General features: G+C 45.1%; 1 protein-coding gene across 1 annotated transcript in view; it reads right to left on the reverse strand.

Annotated features, from left to right (window-relative positions):
* GALNT10 (polypeptide N-acetylgalactosaminyltransferase 10) overlaps window positions 1-22,441 on the reverse strand; it is a 231,630-nt gene that overhangs the window by 117,857 nt on the left and 91,332 nt on the right. Inside the window, exons 2-3 of the mRNA XM_018050128.1 lie at window positions 9,940-10,042; window positions 6,640-6,778 (exon numbers count right to left, since the gene is read on the reverse strand). Coding sequence (XP_017905617.1) covers window positions 6,640-6,778; window positions 9,940-10,042 — 242 coding nt within the window. The remainder of the gene's footprint in view (window positions 1-6,639; window positions 6,779-9,939; window positions 10,043-22,441) is intronic.

Here is a 22,441-nt window from a genome sequence, read left to right on the forward strand (position 1 = left end):
CCTTCAGAATGGACTGGTTAGATCTCCTTGCAGTCCAAGGAACCCAAGAGTCTTCTCCAACACCACAGTTCAAAAGCATCAATTCTTCGGCGCTCAGCTTTCTTCACAGTCCGATTCTCACATCCATACATGACCACTGGAAAAACCATAGCCTTGACTAGACGGACCTTAGTTGGCAAAGTAATGTCTCTGCTTTTGAATATACTATCTAGGTTGGTCATAACTTTTCTTCCAAGGAGTGAGCGTCTTTTAATTTCATGGCTGCAGTGACCACCTGCAGTAATTTGGGAGCCCCCCAAAATAAAGTCTGACACTGTTTCCACTGTTTCCCCATCTATTTCCCATGAAGTGATGAGACCAGATACCATGAGCTTCGTTTTCTGAATGTGGAGCTTTAAGCCAACTTTTTCACTCTCCTCTTTCACTCTCATCAAGAGGCTTTTTAGTTCCTCTTCACTTTCTGCCATACGGGTGGTGTCATCTGCATATCTGAGGTTATTGATATTTCTCCCAGCAATCTTGATTCCAGCTTGTGTTTCTTCCAGTCCAGCGTTTCTCATGATGTACTCTGCATAGAAGTTAAATAAGCAGGGTGACAATATACAGCCTTGACGTACTCCTTTTCCTATTTGGAACCAATCTGCTGTTCCATGTCCGCTTCTAACTGTTGCTTCCTGACCTGCATATAGGTTTCTCAAGAGGCAGGTCAGGTGGTCTGGTATTCCCATCTCTTGAAGAATTTTCCACAGTTTATTGTGATCCACACAGTCAAAGGCTTTGGCGTAGTCAATAAAGCAGAAATCGATGTTTTTCTGGAACTCTCGTGCTTTTTCCATGATCCGTGGATGTTGGCAATTTGATCTCTGGTTCCTCTGCCTTTTCTAAAACCAACTTGAACATCTGGAAGTTCACGGTTCATGTACTGCTGAAGCCTGTCTTGGAGAATTTTGAGCATTACTTTACTCGCGTGTGAGATGAGTGCATTTGTGCGGTAGTTTGAGCATTCTTTGGCATTGCCTTTCTTTGGGATTGGAATGAAAACTGCCCTTTTCCAGTCCTGTGGCCACTGCTGAGTTTTCCAAATTTGCTGGCATATTGAGTGCAACACTTTCACAGCATCACCTTTCAGGATTTGAAAGAGCTCCACTGGAATTCTATCACCTCCACTAGCTTTGTTTGTAGTGATGCTTTCTAAGGCCCACTTGACTTCACATTCCAGGATGTCTGGCTCTAGGTGAGTGTTCATACCATCGTGATTATCTTGGTCATGAAGATATTTTTTGTACAGTTCTTCTGTGTATTCTTGACACCTTTTCTTAATATCTTCTGCTTCTTTTAGGTCCATACCATTTCTGTCCCAGACTGGTCTAGAGCACTGTTCAGTTGAGGGCTAATTATTGCCCACTGATGCAAAACTCTTCTAAGTACAAGATTCAGTTCCCCCTGAGTTACAGATTACAAGGTTTTCCAGTCTGAGTGGAGAAAAGAGGCACAATTTCCTGCCCAGTGTGAGAGCTAGCACTCTTTGCTCCCAGAGTCCCAGGTGGTTCCTTTCCCAGTTTCCCCACAGCCATCAGTACAATCTACTCAGTACAAGGGATCTGTAGATCTCTGCAGATCAGTCTCCATACAGCTCTCTCCTCTCCAGTCCCTTGTCTGGTGAACTCTGGACCCTCAGCTCCATCTTTTCAACTCAGGAAGTCCTCAGGGTTCTGCCTGGGGACTCCCCCTGCAGCATGGCCTAGAAAGTCTAGGAAACAAGTTGTGAGGTCCTCGTAGGATTCTCTCATTTATTTCCCATCTCTTGGAGATTACTATCCTTCATTGCCTGAAGTCCACAGTTTTAAAAACCATTATTTCATATATACTTTTTGTTTTCTTTTCATTGTTTCAGTCATGAAGGTAAACTTGGTTCCTGTTATATCTTGGCCCCTAAATATAAATTTTATGTCTACATGTACATTCATAATGGGGCATTATCACTACTGCTACTTCTACTACTACCGTAGCAGTAACAGTGATTGACTCAAATTTCCTGTGCCAGCAAGTTATCATCTTTTTCAGAGAGAATATTTAATAAACATATGTCAAAGGTAACAGGCTACAATTCCCTCCCTTGCTGCCTTTGTAGCTTGTTGGGGATGTAAAGGCACTCAATAGAATCCAGGCCTATTATAACAATATGAGCTTATAAATTCTTTTGAAGAAACTGAACACATAACCATAAACTAACCATGTTAACTGAACAAAAAGCAAAAAGGAGCATGGAACCAGGAACCTGGTAGACTTGGGCCTTTTATTACAACAAGGATGCCATTCAGTTCATTCATTACTGAAAGCTATACTCATGGACTGGAAAAGGTAGGTCAGGACTGTAGGCTGCTTTCATCCCCACCGTGCACAGAAGAAGCTGATCACCCAACAGAAGGGTTCGCCCAGGGATCTTTAGACCCAGGACGCTTCTAGCAGTTGGGACTCCATTGCCATCAGCTCTGTGCCATGGACGGGGCTCCATGTGCAGTTGCCAAACAGGCTACCAGGGCCCCCCCCCAGGGGAGAAGGAAAGTGGGCCAGCCCACCAGCCATTCTCTGTTCCTGCTCCCGTGGCAGGAGGTGCAGAGGGCAGGCCCGCTCAGAGCCAGCTGGCTACCTCCCCTGTGCAAACACAGCCAGTGGGGCTGTACCGCCCAGTCTCCATTCTCCGTGGCTGTACGGTCCCCCACGCAGCTTCTGGAGGAAGTGAATGCGGCTGGCACAAACAAACAACCCCTCAATTCTGTTCCTGACATGCTGTTGCCAAAATTCAGTCTGAAGGAGTAGAAGGCAAACATAAACCTCAGCTCCTGCCGGAGAAGTTGTTTAAGCTAAAAGAAACCAGAGAGACTGAGCTGCTCAACTGCTCTAATTTCCTCGCACATTTCTGCTGTCAAACTCCAGCAGAGATCCCCCGCCCACTCCACTTCCCTGGAAAAAGAAAAAAGTTCTTCAAGAAACCTGTCAACTCATTTACGAAAAATCAGCTTCCACGACAAGATTCTAAAAAAGGTGGGGGGGTGGGGAGTGTCAAGAGCACTGGATTTAGCGACATCTTTCACCATAACTTGGATCTGGCTGGGTGGGTGGACTGGTAAGAGGAGCCTCAGGCAGAAATCAAACCCACCCAGAACTGGGTCCCTTTCAGATCCTGAACCCCTCTGCCAGGCTGGTGAAGCTCATGGTCACTTCTCAGAATAATGTTTACAAGGAATAAAATAAAATAAATGGGCTTGTAAAGGAAACCAGTTAGGCTGAAATACAGTTATCAAAATAATAAAGAAATCTGAAATACAGTCATAAATGTGCTTCTTTACTAACACATGAGATGACAAGATCAAGTGGAAGTTCTCAAATCTGCCTTCATCCCAAAGCAGTGATGAGTATCTGTGACATTTCAAGATATCTGTAAAGCGATGGGAAAGTAGATGATTTCTTTTGGCGACATCATAGGTGCTTCATTGCCTACATTCATAACTGAAGCGAGCACTAGATTTCAGTGAGAGGTTCATGAAAAGAAAAATGCAAAGTTGTTTTCACTCAAGTTTATAGATCCTCCTGAATTCTAGTCACAAACCTCTCTGTGGGTCCTGGGACTCCTTGAGTAGGAAGACCTTTCTTTTTCGTGGCTGTTGGGAGATAGCACTACACTGGGAGACAAGGGGCACATCCCCACCCTGGCTTCCCCTCTAGCAGCTGAGAGACTTACCCCGTAAGTCAAAGAATGTGCATTGTCTTGCCTAGCTCTCTACTTGCAATGAGGACTTGCAAAGGTTGGTGTAGGGTGGGGGTGTCCTCTGGGGTTCCAAAGCACCCTATGCCCGCCCCATCACTGGTTCTCATCTGTGGTGTAACGACCTGCTTCTGCCATCCTCATTTAGCATTGTGTTCCTGGTATTAAGAACAGGGCTTGGTACACAGAAGACCATGAATATCCATTTACTAGATGAATAGATGAATGAGTGGATGAAAACTTCTCTCTCATTGTAAAAAAATATTCCTTATTTCACACCAGCAGTTCTCAACCCTATCTACATGTGAGAATCACATTCCGAGATTTTAGAAAATCCTGAGAGCCAGGCTATACCTCCAGAAATTCAGACTCCAGTGGTTGGGCTGGGGCACCAGTTTTTGTATTTTTTAAAACCACCCCAGGTACAGCCAAAGTTACAGAACCACAGAGCAGTGGCTGAGGTGAGAGTATAATGCTCCCATATGAACCTTCCTAGACTTAGAAAGATGAAATTAGTGCAGAAACTGAACTCTGCAAGGGGCTAAACATAAATTGAGTTTTTGACCCTCGGAGTCAGGTCACAGTTCTGAATCTAGCAACATCCGAAATATCTGAACTATATTTTCAGACTTACATGAAAAAAATCCCAGGCTTGATAGTGAAGACCATGAATCAAATTGCAAACCCTCGGGCAAGCCCTGCAAGGCCCCTCACTCCCTCCGCTCACTGTAAGAAATCCTTGCAAACTCTTACGGGTCTGGGCAAGCAGCACAACTTTTTGTGAAAATTCCTAGTTGTGTGCTTTCCTCATCTATACAGTGGAGATGATAATAATAATGCCAACCTTAAAGTAATGTTGCAGGGACTGAAAGATGTAAGGGGCCAAAAAGCACTTTTAGGTAGCCAAACATACTACCAAGATTCTTTATTATTATACTCTACCATTGGAGCTCGTAGAGGTGGAAAGACCTAATGACTCAGATTCTAGGTCAGACTCTCTGCATGCAAGTTCTGGCACCACCTTTTACCAGCTGTCATCCAATACTAACTATTTAACTCTTTGGACCTCATTCCTCAAGTGTAAAATGGTGATAATAAAGGTACTTATCTCCCAGGGTTTTGGGAAGGTTTGGCTGAGTTAACGTACTTGAAGTACCGTTGGTTCTAGGGTTGGTAGATGAAGACTATTACATTTAGAATGGATAACAACAGGTCCTAATATATAGCACAGGGGACTATATTAAATATCCTGTGATAAACCACAATGAAAAGGATATTAAAAAAAGAATGTATATATAAAACTTGAGCTTTGCATCAGAATCCCCTAGAGGGCTTGTTAAAACACTGATAGCTGAGCCCCTACGCAGAGCTTTTGATTCAGTAAACCTGGGCTGGGATCCAGAAATTTGCATGTCTAACAAGCTCTGCTGGCCTGGCAACCACACTTTGAGAACCATTGCCTTAGAACAATGCCTGGCATACAGTAAGTATCTAATAAGTGTTAGCTGTTACTATCTTTCCCTGGCCTCTAATTTTGTAGTCCCCAAGCAAAATAGTTTATGCTCCACTGCTACTCCTAACAGCCTTCATGAAAAAAAAAATTAAAATTTTTTTTTTAAATTTTGTAATCGGGTACAGCCGATTAACAATGTTGTGATAGTTTCAGGTGAACAGCGAAATGACTCAGCCATACATACATAAGTATCAATTCTCCCCAAACTCCTCTCCCATCCAGGGCGTCACATAACATTAAGCAGAACTCCCTGCGCCATGGAGTAGGTCCTTATTGGTTATCCATTTTAAATAGAGCAGCGTGTACAAGTCCATCCCAAACTCCTTAACTATCCCTTCTCCCTGTCCTTCCCTCCTGGCAACCGTAAATTCATCCTCTAAGTCTGTCTCTTTTTGTTTTGGAAGTAATTCTGAAATCTGCTAGCAGTGGTCCCCAAGGTGTGGACCCCATGAACACCACATGGGAGCTTACTAGTAATGAAGGTCTCGGGCTCCCACCCAGATCCACTGGATCAGGAAGTATGGGGTTGAGGCTCAACATCTTGTGTTCCAACTAATAGCCCTCCACGTGATTCTAAAGCACAGCAACTTTAAGACATACTGCTCTATTAGAAAGTCACCATGACCACCACAATACTCCTTTCAAAAGTGAAAGGCACGATGGCTTAAGATCCAGAGTAGAATTTTTGGTTGAACTGGAGCTCAAGAACTGACTCAGCTTCTTAGTCACTGTGTGGCCCTACATGAGTTGCAGTACCCCTTTAAGCTTCAGTTTCCTCATCTGTAAACATGGGCATCATCACGGGGCCTACATTGCAGGGAACTGACATGACGCAAGTGCTTGGACACGTACTACGTGTTCAAAGAAAGTTAGCAGTCACTGTTATGTTTTTAATCATGATGACATGTATGCTCTCAAAGTGATTTGGGATAGCTTATAACCGAGACACAGACATAAAGGTGCATAGGATAGCTGAAATAAAGAGTTAAAAAAAAAAGAAATAAAAACATCACACACAGAAGGTGGAGCGAGGGAGGGCTGAAACTGTTGTTGCACTTGTCTTGCAAAGTGATGTCTGGACTTCCATGTGGGCCAGAGTCCAAAGAGGAAATACAGAGATCCTGGTTTCCACTGCATGAATAGAGGAAGGAGACCAGCTCTTTAGGGGAGACAATACTGTCCCTTGGTCACACCAGCTCTAAATTCTAGGAGAATCTGGTTACAGGAACCTGTGCACAAAGGCCCTGGATAACAGAGGGAATCTCCTCCAGCAGTGCTTTATGGACCTGTTTCTTTAATCCTCAACGAGAGTCAAGGGCAAAAATCCTTAGATCCCAGAAGATTAGAAAGTTACACTCACTTTGGGTGCCGAATGTCAGGGAGAGAGCGATTCAGGGAGATTTTATCGCTGACGTAAATGTTAAATCCATTTTCTCGGTACGCCTGGTCCACTCGCTCAGCATAGGTCAATGGGAAGGGCCTCCCTTGTTCTCCATCTCCTAGGAGCAAACAGCAAAATCAGGGTTGCCAATTAAATGCAGTGGGAAAGGGAAGAGGAAAAACGTGCTTAAATCACCAAGACTTTACACTTGATGCAGAGTGTTTCTCCAGATTCTGCAGGGCTAAAGAGGGGAAGGGAATGAGGCTCAGCCACGGCTGTGTCATGCACTGCAGCTCTGTCCTCCTGTGACCTCCACAACAGGCTGTCAAGGCAGACACGCGAGCCCTCATTCTACAGAGAGAAAAGCCGGGACTCGGGATTTCCCTGGTGGTCCAGTGGTAAGGAGTCCGCCTGCCAGTGCAAGGGTCCCAGGTTTGATCCCTGGTCCAGGAGGATCCCACATGCCATGGGGTGACCGGACCTGCGTGCCACACTGCTGAAGCCAGCGTGCTCTAGAGCCAGGGCACTAGAGAAGCCACTGCAACGAGAAGCCCCCACACTGCAGCTGGAAGGTGGCCCCAACTTGCCACAGCTGGAGAGGGTCCAGTGTGGCAGCAGAGACCCAGTGCAGCCAAAAATAATAAGTAAGTAAAATAATGCAATAAAAAAGAAAAACCAGGACTCAGAAAGGTTATAAAAGTTAAGTCTCTGGGCTCCAATGCCCATGCTTCCCCCACCCTCTGCCAGGAGCCCTAAACACCCCTTACCCTGGAGTCTGCCCACCTGGTTGGAGGTCAGGTCACCTGCCTCGGAGCTGACCCACCTTGGGCCAGTCACACTAGCTCTAAGAACTGTAGTTTGTTCCTGTCTGGTACCCACACCATCCTGAGAAAGTCAAACGAGAGGCTGCACACCCAAGAATTTTCAGTAAAGATAAACCCTATTAACCATGTGAGGAAATACTGTGATTCCTCTCCAGGCGACTTGAACTTTACATGTAAATCAAAATTGCCACAAATGATCAAAGATGCTTTGATTTTTTTTTTAAAGCCAGCAAACTAATGATGATCTGCCTTGCCTAGGCCTGAAAGTGTGGCTCTTAGTTGGGGATCTGGGTGGGTCCAGTGCCAGCTTTCCTTTCTCTGTACAAGCCATCTGGGGAAAGAGTCCCTGATGCTCCAGGAAATTACTCTCTGGGTTTCCGGGGTGCAGATGGTATGTGCTGATGTCCCCTAACCCCTGCAATAATAGACCAAGCACCTGCCATTGGCAACAGTGTGGAAGAAATGGTAATAGAATCAGCTAACTGAAAATCATCTCATCTTCTGGAGCCCAAGGCCTGAGCAACATCCCGTTTACTTTGCAAAATAAATGATGTCAACATCAGCATGATGAGAAGGTGCAAGTAGAGAGGTGGAGCCTGTGGCAGTGCCTTCTCTGATCCAGCCCGACGATGGAGAGGACTCTGCTGCCTGTAACTTGTATGGCTCTGGGATAAGACACTGCTGGCCAGTGCCCAGCATGATCACACAAGGGACACAAATGCTGCATGCAGACAAAGAAGAGCAGAAGCATCTGTTTGGGCGGGGAGGGAAGCTCTGGTGGAGGGGGCAGTGCAGGAGAATGATTCCGAGTTCAGGCTCTGGAGCTGCACTGAGTGGAGTTTGAAGCCCAGCCCTGCTGCTCCTGGCTATCATCTTGGGAGAGCCTTCAGCTTTTCTGTGTCTTGGGTTTTTCCCTTAGTGTTCACTGGGATGAAAAGGTTCAGTGTGATGATTAAGGGGGGAATGCAGGGGAAGACAGAGAAGGCAATGGCAACCCACTCCAATACTCTTGTCTGGAAAATCCCATGGACGGAGGAGCCTAAAAGGCTGCAGTCCATGGGGTCTCTGAGGGTCAGAAACGACTGAGGGACTTCACTTTTACTTTTCACTTTCCTGTATTGGAAAAGGAAATGGCAACCCACTCCAATGTTCTTCCCTGGAGAATCCCAGGGACAGGGGAGCCTGGTGGGCTGCCGTCTATGGGGTCACACAGAGTCGGACACGACTGAAGTGACTTAGCAGCAGCAGCAGGGCAAGATGCCTGGCACACAGTGAGTGTTCAACCTGGACTGGTTACTGTTATTCTTAATAATGTCACCACTGCTTACTCTTTTCTGGCTAGTTAGCCCAATGTTCTAATAATTCTGGTATACATGCCTGGGAAATTAGCTCTTTCCAAATGTTTCCTTTCCTAAACTAAGCAGCATTCCAACCCTTCATTCTAAATCACTGGCAGATGTGTCTTTGGATTTCCCTGACCACCAGTTACTATGTCAGCTCTGTTCAGAGCTTCTTGTAATCTGGTTTTGTCACAGTGTAACATTTTCAAAAAGAAAATCAATGGTGCTGGGGTGCCTCTGATATAAAAATGAATAAAATACAAATCCCTTCTATTTCTTTCCAGTATTGTAAAGCTATACTTTATCTGTCACCTTCACAACATTTACCCTTTGGTTATCAAAGTGGAAGCATGAGCCCTGAGGACAGAGGCGAAACCAAGGCTCCAGGAGTCTGGAATTTATCTGAGGGTCAGATGGCTGGTAGGTGGCGTCAGAGCTGCTCTCCTGGCTCCTAGATAGGCCCTTTGGAGACGACTCTCCACATGATTTCTGTATATCTCACCCATTCCAGCTCTGCAGTGGAACAGGAGCTGTTCTAAAGGCTAACCAGATGAAGAAAGCTTCAGCAGAAGCCCACTAGTTTCAGTCAACCTTGTGCCTGTGATCTTGGGGAGAGATCAAGTCAGCCCTCCAGACCTGGGTTTAAGTCTCAAGCTTGCCTCTATCTCACTGAATGTCTGCAGGTAAATTACCCCACCTCTCTGAGTTCCAGGTTCCTTCTCATCAAATGAGCTACAAAGGTTGGTTAGGGGTTTCATCAAGAAAATGTGCAAAGTGTGGATCGTGGGCCTTTTTGCTGTTGGTGTTCAGTAAACGTGGGTTCTTATTCTTACTGCTCTTCATTTTAGTGGTAACGAATCTTCCAGGAGGGAGACATTTTCTATCACCATAGAGGTTTCAGGGCCTGAAAGCAGTGGATCTGATGATGTGAATGGAGAAAGGGGTCAGCTAATAGGTGAAGGAAGGGAGAGGGCTGGGCCTGGGAACCAGGGGAAGGGATAATGGCAAATGGACAGGGAGTCAACAGGAGGTCTAGATGCCCCCATAAAACACACACACACACGCGTGCAAGCACTCTCCAGGGGACCCTCCCGTGGACGCCCTGCCCTTCGTACCTACACGCTGAGCATCCCTCTTGATGGCTTCTTTGTCGTGCCAGTCCTTCAGTTTCTGCCTATCTCCAAAGAAAAAGCTCTTCTTTGGTTGATTGTGTGAGCCCTTAAAAAAAGACAAAAACTATGAAAAAGAAGAAAAGGGAAAATAAGTTTAATAACAAAGAGACCCAGCAAGTACATGGCCTAAGGGATGAATGTCTGCCACCGGTGGTTCATTTATTAATTCCCTCAGAACTCGGTTACTCCTGCCCACTTGTGCCAGCCAGGTGTGCATAGTTCAGAAAGATGACACACAGTGCTCACCCTCCTGGAACTTACAAACCCGTGGGAGAGAAGGCAGATGGACAGATACTCCTTTTACAGAAGAGAGAATGCGGTAGGTATGACGCTGTCTAACAGAAATAGAATGTAAGCTACCAAGATGAGCCACATATGTAACTCTACTTTTTTTAAACCAGGTGAAGTGAGTTTTGATAATGTATTTCATTTAGCTCCATATACGCCATCGAAAGCAGGGGTTGCCAAAACTGTGGCAAAACTGTCTTCCACAGAATTGGTCCCTGGTGCCAAAAAGGTTGGGGACCAGTGATCTAAAGTAAGATCATTTCAACAGGCAGTGGAAGCAAATGTTGAGGTTAAGTCTATGTTCCTTTTTGTGTGTGTACTGAGTCTTCAAAATCCAGTGTGTATGTCACACTTGTGGGCATCTCAGTTCAGCCTCCTTCCAAGTGCTTAACAGCCACAGCTGCCTAGTGGCTCTGCACTGGATGAGGCAGAGGAAATGAACCTGGGGTGAGAGGTTCTGAAAAAGAGCTAGAGGACTTCACTTCCACCTGGGAGAACTGGGGAAGGGTTCACGGACACTGGGGCCTTTGGGCTGGACTTCAGATAAGCTGAAATGAGAGGCAGGCAGAGCGCACACCCTGGGCGGGTGGAGCATGGCAGAGTGGGCTGGGCTCAAGGAGCACAGGAGGAAGAGCTGGGTCACGGTCATCTCTGCAGTCCCAAAGAAGGCCTGGACCCAGAAACGGGGAGCAGCTGGCAGATGTATGTGGAAGGTCTGAACAAGTGCTCAGACGACTGAAAGAAAACAGGAATACACAGAAGAGCAGCCCCCAGAGGCTGGAGTTGAAGACATTTATTATGTGTTCCAGGAGGGGAGTCTGTCCTGGTGGGCCTGTTAAGGAAGCAGTTTCCCAGAGGCTGCATTCCAGCATCTGGGGTCATCAAAAGGTGCCAGATGCTTTCCCACGCCAAGAGTCAGGCCCCAGGGCTCAGTAAGAGTCTTTCCAAGGTGACACTGCTCCACACTGCTGTTTGTATCTTCTATGTTCACCTAGATGAGAACAGCTTTCCCCATGACCTTGCCCTTAAAAAAACCCGCAGACCTGCTCATGCCACTGTGGCATGCAGGATCCACTAGTCCTATTTCCTGTATAATTACCTACGAAGGCCCTGAACGCATGGTGTGCTGGAACATTAGCACTAACAAGAAGCCACTGGAATGAAATCATCCTCATGCCTGTTTATTAAGTCTCTGGCTGATCCTCGCATTAGCACATTTTCCACAAGGGCTCAATATCCCTACAACAGCTCTAATGATGATAATCCTTGGCATTCCCTCTCCTGAAGACCTCTCTGACTTGCAGGAAGAAAATTCTGAAAGTGGACATGCCGCATGTCATGGTCAGAGAGGGAAAGAAAACTGCAAAAACAAAGGTCACATGCCTGCAAACAGCTCTCAGGGTCTTAGAAATCACAGGAGCTGAGTGGGAAGTTCCTTCGGGGGTTTCAACTGTATTGAGCCACATTTCTGCAGGAGATACCTTGGTGCTGCCTTGAGAAGGTAGAGACTGACAGTAAGAGCTTGACCCCTGCACTTCAGCCAGACCAGCAATGCATCTGTCTGTTTCTATACCGGGGTTCTCTGTGAGATTTCATTTCTAAAGGTCCTCTGCTAAAAACAAACTGACCATCAAATCTCCACACAAGCAAACACATCAACTCAAAAACTGATCTGGGGCCACTGCCTTATTTCACAAACAGGGAAACTAAGTCTTGGAATGGAACAGGGATATGCCCAAGTTAAGCACTCTACCTCTAGATGTCAGGATTGGTCAGTCAAGGGTTGGTTAGCAATCTTTCCTCCAGCCCTCCCTCCCAATTCCTTTTCCCTCTTCTGCTACCCAAAGACTGAGAACTTCATTGACTATGTTAGGTCACTGGTGGAACTAAAGAGGGTCTGCAAACCCAGGCTGTCTTAATGGGAGGAACCAATCTAAAGCGGTTCTTACAGTGTGAACCAGCAGCACTCACAGCAGTTGGGAACTCATCAGAAATGAGCCTCCTCCAGGAAGCAGCAGCAGAAACTGGGTGTGGGGCCCAGAGACTTGGGTTTTAACAAGTCCTCAAAGAGATTCTGATGCACGCTCCCATTTGAGAACTACTAGTCTAGAATTCAGGATGTCATAAGCCTGCCTGGTCTGTGCTGGTCAAACCATACCTGGGTGATTATATACTAGTTGAGCAGATATTCATCATCGAAAGTCACAAAAAAAACTTAGACGTGGTCACTGACAAACACAATCTGGTGGTTTTTGAGGATTTTTTTTTTAACTGCCAGTGTTGGGGGTGGGGGAAAATAGGGCTTCCCAGGGGGGCTCAGTGGTAAAGAATTTGCTTGCCAAAGTAGGAGACGTGAGTATCATCTCTGGGTCGGGAAGATCCTCTGGAGAAAATGGCAACCCACTTCAGTATTCTTGCCTAGAAAATTCCATGGACACAGGAGCCTGGTGGGTGGGCTACCGTTCATGGGGTCACAAAGACTGTGATGTGACCTGGCTCTCATCTCTCATTTGTGTTATTTTCCTGGCTGCAGTGAGTTTGCAGTGGGCTGCCACATACAGATATGCATGAGGAAGATAAGAAACTGTGTTCTATGAGACCTTGGAGATGAGAAGCCATGGGAAACCCGGGAGAGTTTATCTTGTTCTATGAGGCCCTCAGGCTAGTGTGAGAGCCAAGGGCAGAAGTTATTGATTGCCTGAGGGGTTAGCCGAAAACACAGAGGGAATTCCAAAAGGTGGGCTGGTCTTAAGATGAAACAGGCCCACTTGGAATAAGATGTTAGGGGAGGCCAGGAACAGGGTGCCTGCTTGTTCATCAGGATGTGAAGGAGGGGAGTCGAACACAGAGTTAGGGCTCAGTTCAGTCCAGTTGCTCAGTCGTGTCCGACTCTTTGTGACCCCAAGGACGGCAGCACGCCAGGCCTCCCTGTCCATCACCAACTCCCGAAGCTCATTCAAACTCATGTCCATAGAGTTCGATGATGCCATCCAGCCATCTCATCCTCTGTTGTCCCCTTCTTCTGCCTTCAATCTTTCTCAGTATCAGGGTCTTTTCCAATGAGTTAGTTTTTCACATCAGGTGGCCAAAGTATTGGAGTTAGGGCTAGCGCTCCTCAGATTTTCCTGTGCAGTATAATCACATGAGTATCTTGTTAAACATGGATTCTGATACATGAGGTCTGGGCTGGGCCTGAGACTCTGCATTTCTAACAAGCTCCTGGGTGATGCTGCTGATCCCCGAAAAACATTTTGAGTAGCAAGGGTGAGGTGACCTTTGCAAAGACATTTCAGGAGCCTAAGATCCTGGAAAGGACACTGTCTCCTCTATCTGTTTGTGGACGTCTTCTTGTGTTCCTAGGAAGGGGGTACGGGCTGAATCTCACAGCTGTGACTGCACAGAGATCAACTCCCCTGAATCTCATTCTCAGAATGAACAGTGAACTGCAGAACTGACAGGGTACAGAATAAGGGTTCCAAAATTCTGGGAGTTTCATGCTTAACAGCTTCCACCACCTCACTGCCTTTGCCTTAATGATGCATGCCCCTCTGGAATGATCTCCAGAGATGGCCTTTTTTAGGTGGTCTCAGTTCTTAGATGATAAGTGACAGTCACTTAGTCATGTCTAACTCTTTGCAACCCCATGGACTGTAGCCTGCCAGGCTCTTCTGTCCATGGAATTCTCCAGGCAAGAATACTGGAGTGGTTGCCATTCACTTCTCCAGGGGATCGTCCAGACTCAGGGATTGAACCTGGGACTCCTGAATTATAGGTGGATTTTTTGCTGGATGAGTCACCAGGGAAGCATTAGTTTTTACTTACTTCTTCCCTAAACTAAGAGGACTTTAGAGTTTGCCAACATAGGGACTTTGGCAAGTTAAACATGTAGTTACAAGGAGGTTCTCAAGTATCCAAGCTATGAAGCCTCTCAGAAACAGTAAGTCCACCTTTTTTCTATCTTATAGGTGGGAAAACTGAGGTCCAAAGGGACCAAACTACCCAACCAAGGGCACATAAGTAAGCCAGAGGATAAAAGCCATGTTCTTTGATTCCCACACTGGATTTTAGTGGAGAGAGCTTACAGTGTGGTCTTGGACAAGTTTCACTTTCCTACCTGGAAAATAAAGATACCACTACCTGCCCAAAAAGTACTTTCAAGTGAACCAAGAAAAATCACAAACTGTGTATTGGAAGCATGTTCAGAATTTACACATAGAACGTGGGTAGGCTTCGGATTTTAAGGCTCTACTATAAATTGACATCTGATCAAATCATCTTGATACAGAACTCAAATTTTACTATGAAAGTGAAAGAAAAGTGAAAGTGAAAGTTGCTCAGCCGTGTCCGACTCTTTGAAGACTCCATGGCATATAAAGTCCATGGAATTCTCCAGGCCACAATACTGGAGTGAGTAGCCTTTCGCTTCTCCAGGGGATCTTCCCAACCCAGGGATCAAACCCTGGTTTCCTGCATTGCAGGTGGATTCTTTACCAGCTGAGCTACCAGGGAAGCCCAAGAATTCTGGGGTGGGTAGCCTATCCCTTCTCCAGCAGATCTTCCCAACCCAGGAATTGAACCAGGGTGTCCTGCATTGCAGGCTGATTCTTTACCAGCTGAGCTACCAGGGAAGCACCCCCCTCACTTTTATTTTTTTAATATACATGTTAAAAAGATTTCCCATAATAGGTCTAAGCTTTTGTCAAAGAAGGAGTTGGTTTCAATCCTAAAACCACTGAGTATTCAGAGCCCAGGAGGCCCTTAGAATCTTATCCAGAAACCTTAATGAAAATTGTGATCAGAAGTCTCTGACATCCACCCATAGAAACCCCACAGATAGATCATTCCAAATATTGCTAAATATTTGTGCCAGACACTGTGGTAAGCACTGTGAACACAGGTGTAACAACACAGATCCCATGCAGGTGCTAATGGGCTTAGAGCCAGATCAGTTGCTCTCAAAGGATGGTTCTTTGGAGACCTGAGCCTTCATTATATATAAAATTTCCCGTACCCCACCCTGAACCTATGAAATCAAAGTATCTGAGCATAGGAGGCCAGGAAGCAATGGATCTTTAAACACATCTCCATGTAATTCACAGTAAAGGTGGAAAACCACTTGCCAAAATCCAGCTGTCTCACTCACAGTTATGAAACCTGAGGCTAAAAGAGTAGAACAGAGTTGCCCCAAACCCCATAGTTTGCCAGCCCCAAAGATCAAACCAGATCTGGCTGTTCTCCCCATGGGTTAGACTGTGAGCTCCCTGAAGGCAGGGGCATGTCTGTTTTGATTTGTCACTGTGTTTTCCTAGGTCAATACCTAGGCCCTCAGTAAGTATCAGGTGTATGAGCGCATGAGCGATTGCTCATCAATGGGGCAGGAAGTCTAGTTGATGACTCAGAGCATTCTGACTCCAGAGTTGGAAAAACCTAGGATTTACTCCCTGGGCAGATGGACCCCAGTTTCCTGGATTGGTTAATAGGGAAAACTATCAGAATAATGTGCAGGTTGTTGAAAGAATGAACTGAGCCCATCCACACAACACATCAAGCTCAGTATCTGGCATAAAGTTAGGCCCCCTCGGTAAAGGAGTGCAACTTTTAATAGGTTATTTCTGGAGAAAGTTTATGATCTGGTGTATGTGATGGCCACGTATGGGGGAGAAAGGACAGGGATGGGAATCTAATAATAAAACTGGGAGCCCTGCAGAGAAAACCTATTGAACACCTGAGCCAATTCAACTGGCTACTGCTGATAACAGGATTTAGAGAATTTCCTCATTAACAGGAGGTCATGTGCCCATGTGGAAACTCACTGTTCTTGAGGAAAGAAGAAAGTTCTTAGTTAATAGCGGCATTCTACAACAGAAACAAATGCCACAGACCTTTCGCAACCAGAAAAAACGCTAACAGTGTTTCTTAAAAGAGAGCGATTCTTATGAAATGCCATCACTTAATGTTACGCAAAAAAGATAGTCTGGATTTCAGTCCAGAGGCAATTTTAATTCTACGGACTCACAGGTTTGTCTATAAAAGCTATGATTATTTTCCTTTAGCAACCATCTTCTGCTATTTTCCTTCCCCGCTATTTCTAGATGTCCTTTTACTACAGGAAGCAGAAGGGCTGGGAGGGAGCAGAGGGCAAGGACGGTGAGGGAGAGTGTGTGGAGGAGGCTGGCAGAATGATTGTGGAAATCACATTAAACAATAAATTGGAACTGGATTTTGACTGGCTGCTCTAAATAACTGCTTCTGGTAGTTGCGTGCTTTTACTTAACATTCCACTGAAAGAATCGATTAATGTTCAAACAGCCACACATACACACACACACAAATGGAATTTTAATCTTTTGTTTAATCACTACTTAGTGTGCCTGGCATCCTTTGGAGGGTGGGAAGAAAGGTGGTGAAGTGAGCCAAGTGTATCCTGCCCAGGGAGAAAGGTCTGTTAAAGCACATACTCTAATCCTGACCCTGCAGACTTGGCAACTTCTGCTCAGAGAGGATGCTCATGTCTCTGGCCCAGCTGGTTGGTGTCTTCAAAACAATGGAAAAAGAGTTGTGTGCTCAAAAACAGCAATGCTGAAAGGAAAACTGAGTAGGGCATCTGCTTCATCCAGGGTCTGAGGACTACAATGGATTAGATTCTGCTGCAAATTTTAGGAGAGTTTCCCCGCTTGCAACCTCCTGCTCAAATAACCCTACAAAGGCGCCGAAACAATTTTGCTTTGAGGCTTAAACGACTCTATATAATTCCAAACATTTGTTTATCTGCTAAGTAGATTATTCTAATAACCTTTACACACACACACACACACACACACACACACACACACACACAGCAGAGCATTCTCTTCAAGGATGCTTTCAAGGTTATCCTTCAAAGAGGGCCAGGTAGGACTTCATTTATCCAAAAGCATAAAGTGATTCTAAGCAAGGGAGTTTGGATAACTGGATAAATGTACTTTCTTCATGAGTCTTGAGGACATAAGGTCAACTGTTTTTATTTCTTCATTCATCTCATAAAAGAGGATGACTCCACCAAAGAATTAAGGACCTACTTATTTAACTTATATGCAGAGTACATCATGAGAAACGCTGGACTGGAAGAAGCACAAGCTGGAATCAAGATTGCTGGGAGAAATATCAATAACCTCAGATATGCAGATGACACCACCCTTATGGCAGAAAGTGAAGAGGAACTAAAAAGCCTCTTGATGAAAGTGAAATTAGAGAGTGAAAAAGTTGGCTTAAGGCTCAACATTCAGAAAACTAAGATCATGGCATCTGGTCCCATCACTTCATGGGAAATAGATGGGGAAACAGTGGAAACAGTGTCAGACTTTATTTTTTTTGGCTCCAAAATCACTGCAGATGGTGACTGCAGTCATGAAATTAAAAGATGCTTACTCCCTGGAAGAAAAGTTATGACAAATCTAGACAGCATATTGAAAAGCAGAGACATTACTCTGCCAAGAAAGGTCCATCTAGTCAAGGCTATGGTTTTTCCAGTGGTCATGTATGGATGTGAGAGTTGGACTGTGATGAAAGCTGAGCGCTGAAGAATTGATGCTTTTGAACTGTGGTGTTGGAGAAGACTCTTGAGAATCCCTTTGACTGCAAGGAGATCCAACCAGTCCATCCTAAGGGAGACCAGCCCTGGATGTTCTTTGGAGGGAATGATGCTAAAGCTGAAGCTCCAGTACTTTGGCCACCTCATGCAAAGAGCTGACTCATTTGAAAAGACCTTGATGCTGGGAGGGATTGCAGGCAGGAGGAAAAGGGGACGACAGAGGATGAGATGGCTGGATGGCATCACTGACTCGATGGACGTGAGTTTGAGTGAACTCCAGGAGTTGGTGATGGATAGGGAGGCCTGATGTGCTGTGATTCATGGGGTTGCAAAGAGACACAACTGAGCAACTGAACTGAACTGATGTCCAAAGAATTGTGACATCAGTTCAGGGGAAATAAAGAGAAATAGAATCATTCTTCACCTCAACAAATAGGATGAATATAAGAAAGAAAAAAGCACACAACCCTGTCATGTGAGTGCCCTCGAAGTTGTACAGATGAATTCTATAGGTATTTACAAGAGCCAAAAGTTAAATTCTATCTAAGACCATCAGGGAAAAATTCCTGCAAAAATTGAAAGTTGCCTAATAGGATGGGTAAGATTCTGACTGGTAGCAGTGGGAGGACAGAGTCCAGCTGGAAGGGAAGGATGTGCAGAGATAGAGGTTAGAAAGCAAGGGGTCTGTTTCCTTAATGGCAAGGACCCTGATTTGGCTGGTGGGAATGATATGAGAGTCAGGAAAAAAGAGAGTCAGGTTAGGGTTAGTCTGGACCAGGACCTGAGGGCCTTACATTTGAGCTGTTTGGCAGATGGGAGCCACAAAAGATCTTTGAACAAGGAAGAATAATAAAATATGCTACTACCTATCCACCTGTTAATCTCAGAATCCCTCTCTACCTGGAAGGAATGCACAGAGAAAGATGATTTTGTTTTCAGAGGAAATGTACCCTCACTGTAGGCTGAGGACCACTCTTGGACATTCCACAAGACAGACTGAAATGAGCTGACCTAGCCCTAGCCCTTACCTAGTAGCTGCTGCTCTGAGAAAATCTACCTTTCACTACAACCAGGACCAGGAAGTATGAGAAAGCAATCACCCCTAAAGGGTGCTGTTTATGAATGGATGGAGACACTATAACCCAGCAACCACGAGTTCAAGTTGGCCACGTCAGGCGATCCTGCTGTTCCACCCAGTAATCGGGTCTGTCAATTTTTCCTGGCCCCCAAAACCCTGTGGTCATAACGCCAGGATGTCAGAATCTGAAATCTGGATGAGGCCCCATTCCCTAAGAGGGCAAGGTCATTCACAAACAGGAACCATGGTGTTTAAAAGGCTGATCCTGTACTCCCAAAGGCAGAAGCATTCCACCCATCTAATTCACCCTTTTGTTTTGTACTGATGGCTCTAGAAAAGGTCATTTGCTATGGAGGGTGTGAAAGCTCATTAAAAGACTTTTTAAATAGCAGAGAGAAAAGAGCCAAGATACTTCATAATATCTATTATGTAAAGGGCACATGGAACCTTCAGTAACTTTTCTCTTTCATTCTAAAAGAAAAATTGCAACTTGTATCATAGTCTTCAGAGGAAGTTTTCAAAGGGTTAATCGCTGGGAAAACAAACAACAACACTGATAATTGGATAATATTCGTTTGGGTCTCTCACCCATCCACCCATCCATTTACTTAAATGTTTGATGAATATAAGCACATGCCAGGCTCTGTACTATATATAAAGAATACATTTGTGAGCAAGACAGATAAGGGCCCTGCTCTCATAGAACTTACAGTAGTGTGTAGGGCCGCAGGGAATACAGACTTTAATCCACAACCACAAAAAAATTTAAATAGCTACAGTGGCCTGTGCAGAAAAGAAGGGTATATGGTGCAAAGAGAGTCCATTTCTTTCAGATCAGATAAGGAAGGTCTTATCCAGACTGCAAAGTCAGGAAAGGCTTCCCTGAGGAAACGAATGGAGTATAAGCAGGATTAACTCAGCAGAGAGAAGAGAACAGAGCTTTTCAGACAATGGATGTGCAGAGACCCTGTGGCCGGGCAAATATGAAACACAGGAGGGACTAAAAGAAGAGCAGGGGATGTGTTGCACAGAGAAAGAGTGGAAGCCTGGTGGGGATGAGAGGTGGGCAGGAAGGAGGATTCTGTCTTCCCCAGAAGCATTTGGAAATTAAGTATTTTACAGAAGGAGGCGGCAAGATCACGGTGCATTTGGAGAGCCCTCTAGCAGCCAAGGCGGAGGGTGGCACCCAGGGAGGAGACTGTCATCACACTGGTATAGGCAGAGATGCTGCCAGCTTAGGCAGGAAGGTATAAGCAGGGATGGACATTTTTTTTTTTTTTTTTAAGAGTCATGAAGGTCCTACAAGTCTATAGTAAAGAAATGTAGCCTAAAGACGTGGACACTTGGGTGATGAGTTCACCTTGAAGGTCCATAGGCCCACGATACCATGAATATAGGTAGGGCTGAGCTGGGGTCTTGAGTCCAGATCTCCCCTCACCTAGCCTGGTGTCTGCTTCATCACATGTTATTTTCAAGTTTTAATCCTGTTCATAGACAGCAAGTCAGAAAATTAGACCTAATGGAACTGTATCATATATATATTGTATCATATATATATTACACACACACACACATATATATATATGATACAATATATGTATATAAAACTTAAAGCCTCGGAATTCAGTGACATGTGGTCCCAAAGAAAGAAAGAAATCCAAACTGGGTAGGCTGACCATCTTCCTGACCCCCTCCTCAACAAGCCTATTCCCTGGATGGTGTCCCCTGGGGTCCAGTTCTCTCTGGCCTCTGATACTGTGAGCACAGTGGTGCTGAGCGAACCTACTCTGGGGAGATAAGAATTTTCATTACCTCAGAAGGCACCAAGATGACTTCAATCAGAGAAAAAGTCATCGGTTTTAAAACTGTAAGAGAAATTGCCTAAATTGGGCTTTTAAGAGGTGGTTTGTCTTTACATGCTACAGACAATTGTCAAGGGTGATTCTGATTTTATGTTAATTCCACCTTAAGTGATGAGTTTATTAAAACCTAACCCTTTTCTGACTTAAAACTCAACATTCAAAAAATTAAGATCATGGCATCTGGTCCCATCACTTCATGGCAAATAGATGGGGAAACAATGGAAACGGTGACAGAATATTTTGGGGGGCTCCAAAATCACTGCAGATGGTGACTGCAGCCATGAAATTAAAAGACACTTGCTCCTTGGAAGAAAAACAATGATAAACCTAGACAGCATATTAAAAAGCAGAGACATTACCAACAAAGGTCCATCTAGTCAAAGCTATGGTTTTTCCAGTAGTCATGTATGGATATGAGAATTGGACCACAAAGAAAGCAAAGCACCAAAGAATTGATGCTTTTGAACTGTGGTGTTAGAGAAGACTCTTGAGAGTCCCTTGGGCTGCAAGGAGATCAAACCAGTCTATCCTAAAGGAAATCAGTCCTGAATATTCATTGGAAGGACTGGTGCTGAGGTTGAAGCTCCAATACTTTGGCCATCTGATGTGAAGAACTGACTTATTGGGAAAGACCATGATGCTGGGAAAGATTGAAGGCTGGAGGAGAAGGGGACAACAGGGAATAAGATGGTTGGATGGCATCACCGACTCCATGGACATGAGTCTGAGCAAGCTCCAGGAGTTGGTAATGGACAGGGAGGCCTGGCATGCTGCAGTCTATGGGGTCGCAAAGAGTCGGACACAACTGAGTGACTGAACTGAACCCTTTCGAAAGATGAGACTTTACTGTATTATTATTGTCATTACATCCACTTTGTAGATGGCAAAACTGAGGCTTGGAAAGGAAAAATGACATGAAAAGTGTTGTGCAAACTGCCAATCACCCCATGTATGTCATTATCGCAGCTAATAGTTCCTACTACAAACTGGCCTGCTGCTTCCCGCATCCTTGAGCTTGAAAAGATGCAGGGAGGATGGTCGGCTCTCAGGAAAGCACAATGCACACAAGTGAATCATCTTTCTGCACCCTGTTCACCAGGGGTCTTGAACAACCACAGTCAGCCCTTTAAAAACTGCTCTTTTTAGAGGCTCGGTGAGTAGAGCATAAGAGGGGGTCATTATTACATTGCTCTGCAGAGTGGATGGAGATGGGTGAGGAGAAAGGAAGGCAAAATTGGTAAACTGAACAGAAGGCAAGTTCTAACCCTTCCAGGGATTGAAAAATGGCTGCAAACACATTCCCGTTAGCCGGGGAATTAGGGCTGAGTCCCCAAGTAAAACAATGTTGTTTAGTCGCTAAGTTGTATCCAACTCTTTGCGACCCCATGGACTGCAGCAGCCAGGTTTCCCTGTCCTCCATCTCCCAGAGTTTGCTCAGATTCATGTACATTGTTTCAATGATGCCATCCAATCATCTCATCCTCTGTCGCCCCCTTCTAGTGCCTGCCCTCAATCTTTCCCAGTAATAGAATAGCTGTTCTATTAATAGTAACATTAATCATCATCATCTCCTACATTTTAAAGACAGCAAAACAGTCTATAAAAGAACTTGCTTTGGAGTCAGAAACACGGAGGCCTGTGTCACGG

Source organism: Capra hircus, chromosome 7 (assembly GCF_001704415.2).
Source record: "Capra hircus breed San Clemente chromosome 7, ASM170441v1, whole genome shotgun sequence".
NCBI classification, from domain to species: Eukaryota; Metazoa; Chordata; class Mammalia; order Artiodactyla; family Bovidae; genus Capra; species Capra hircus.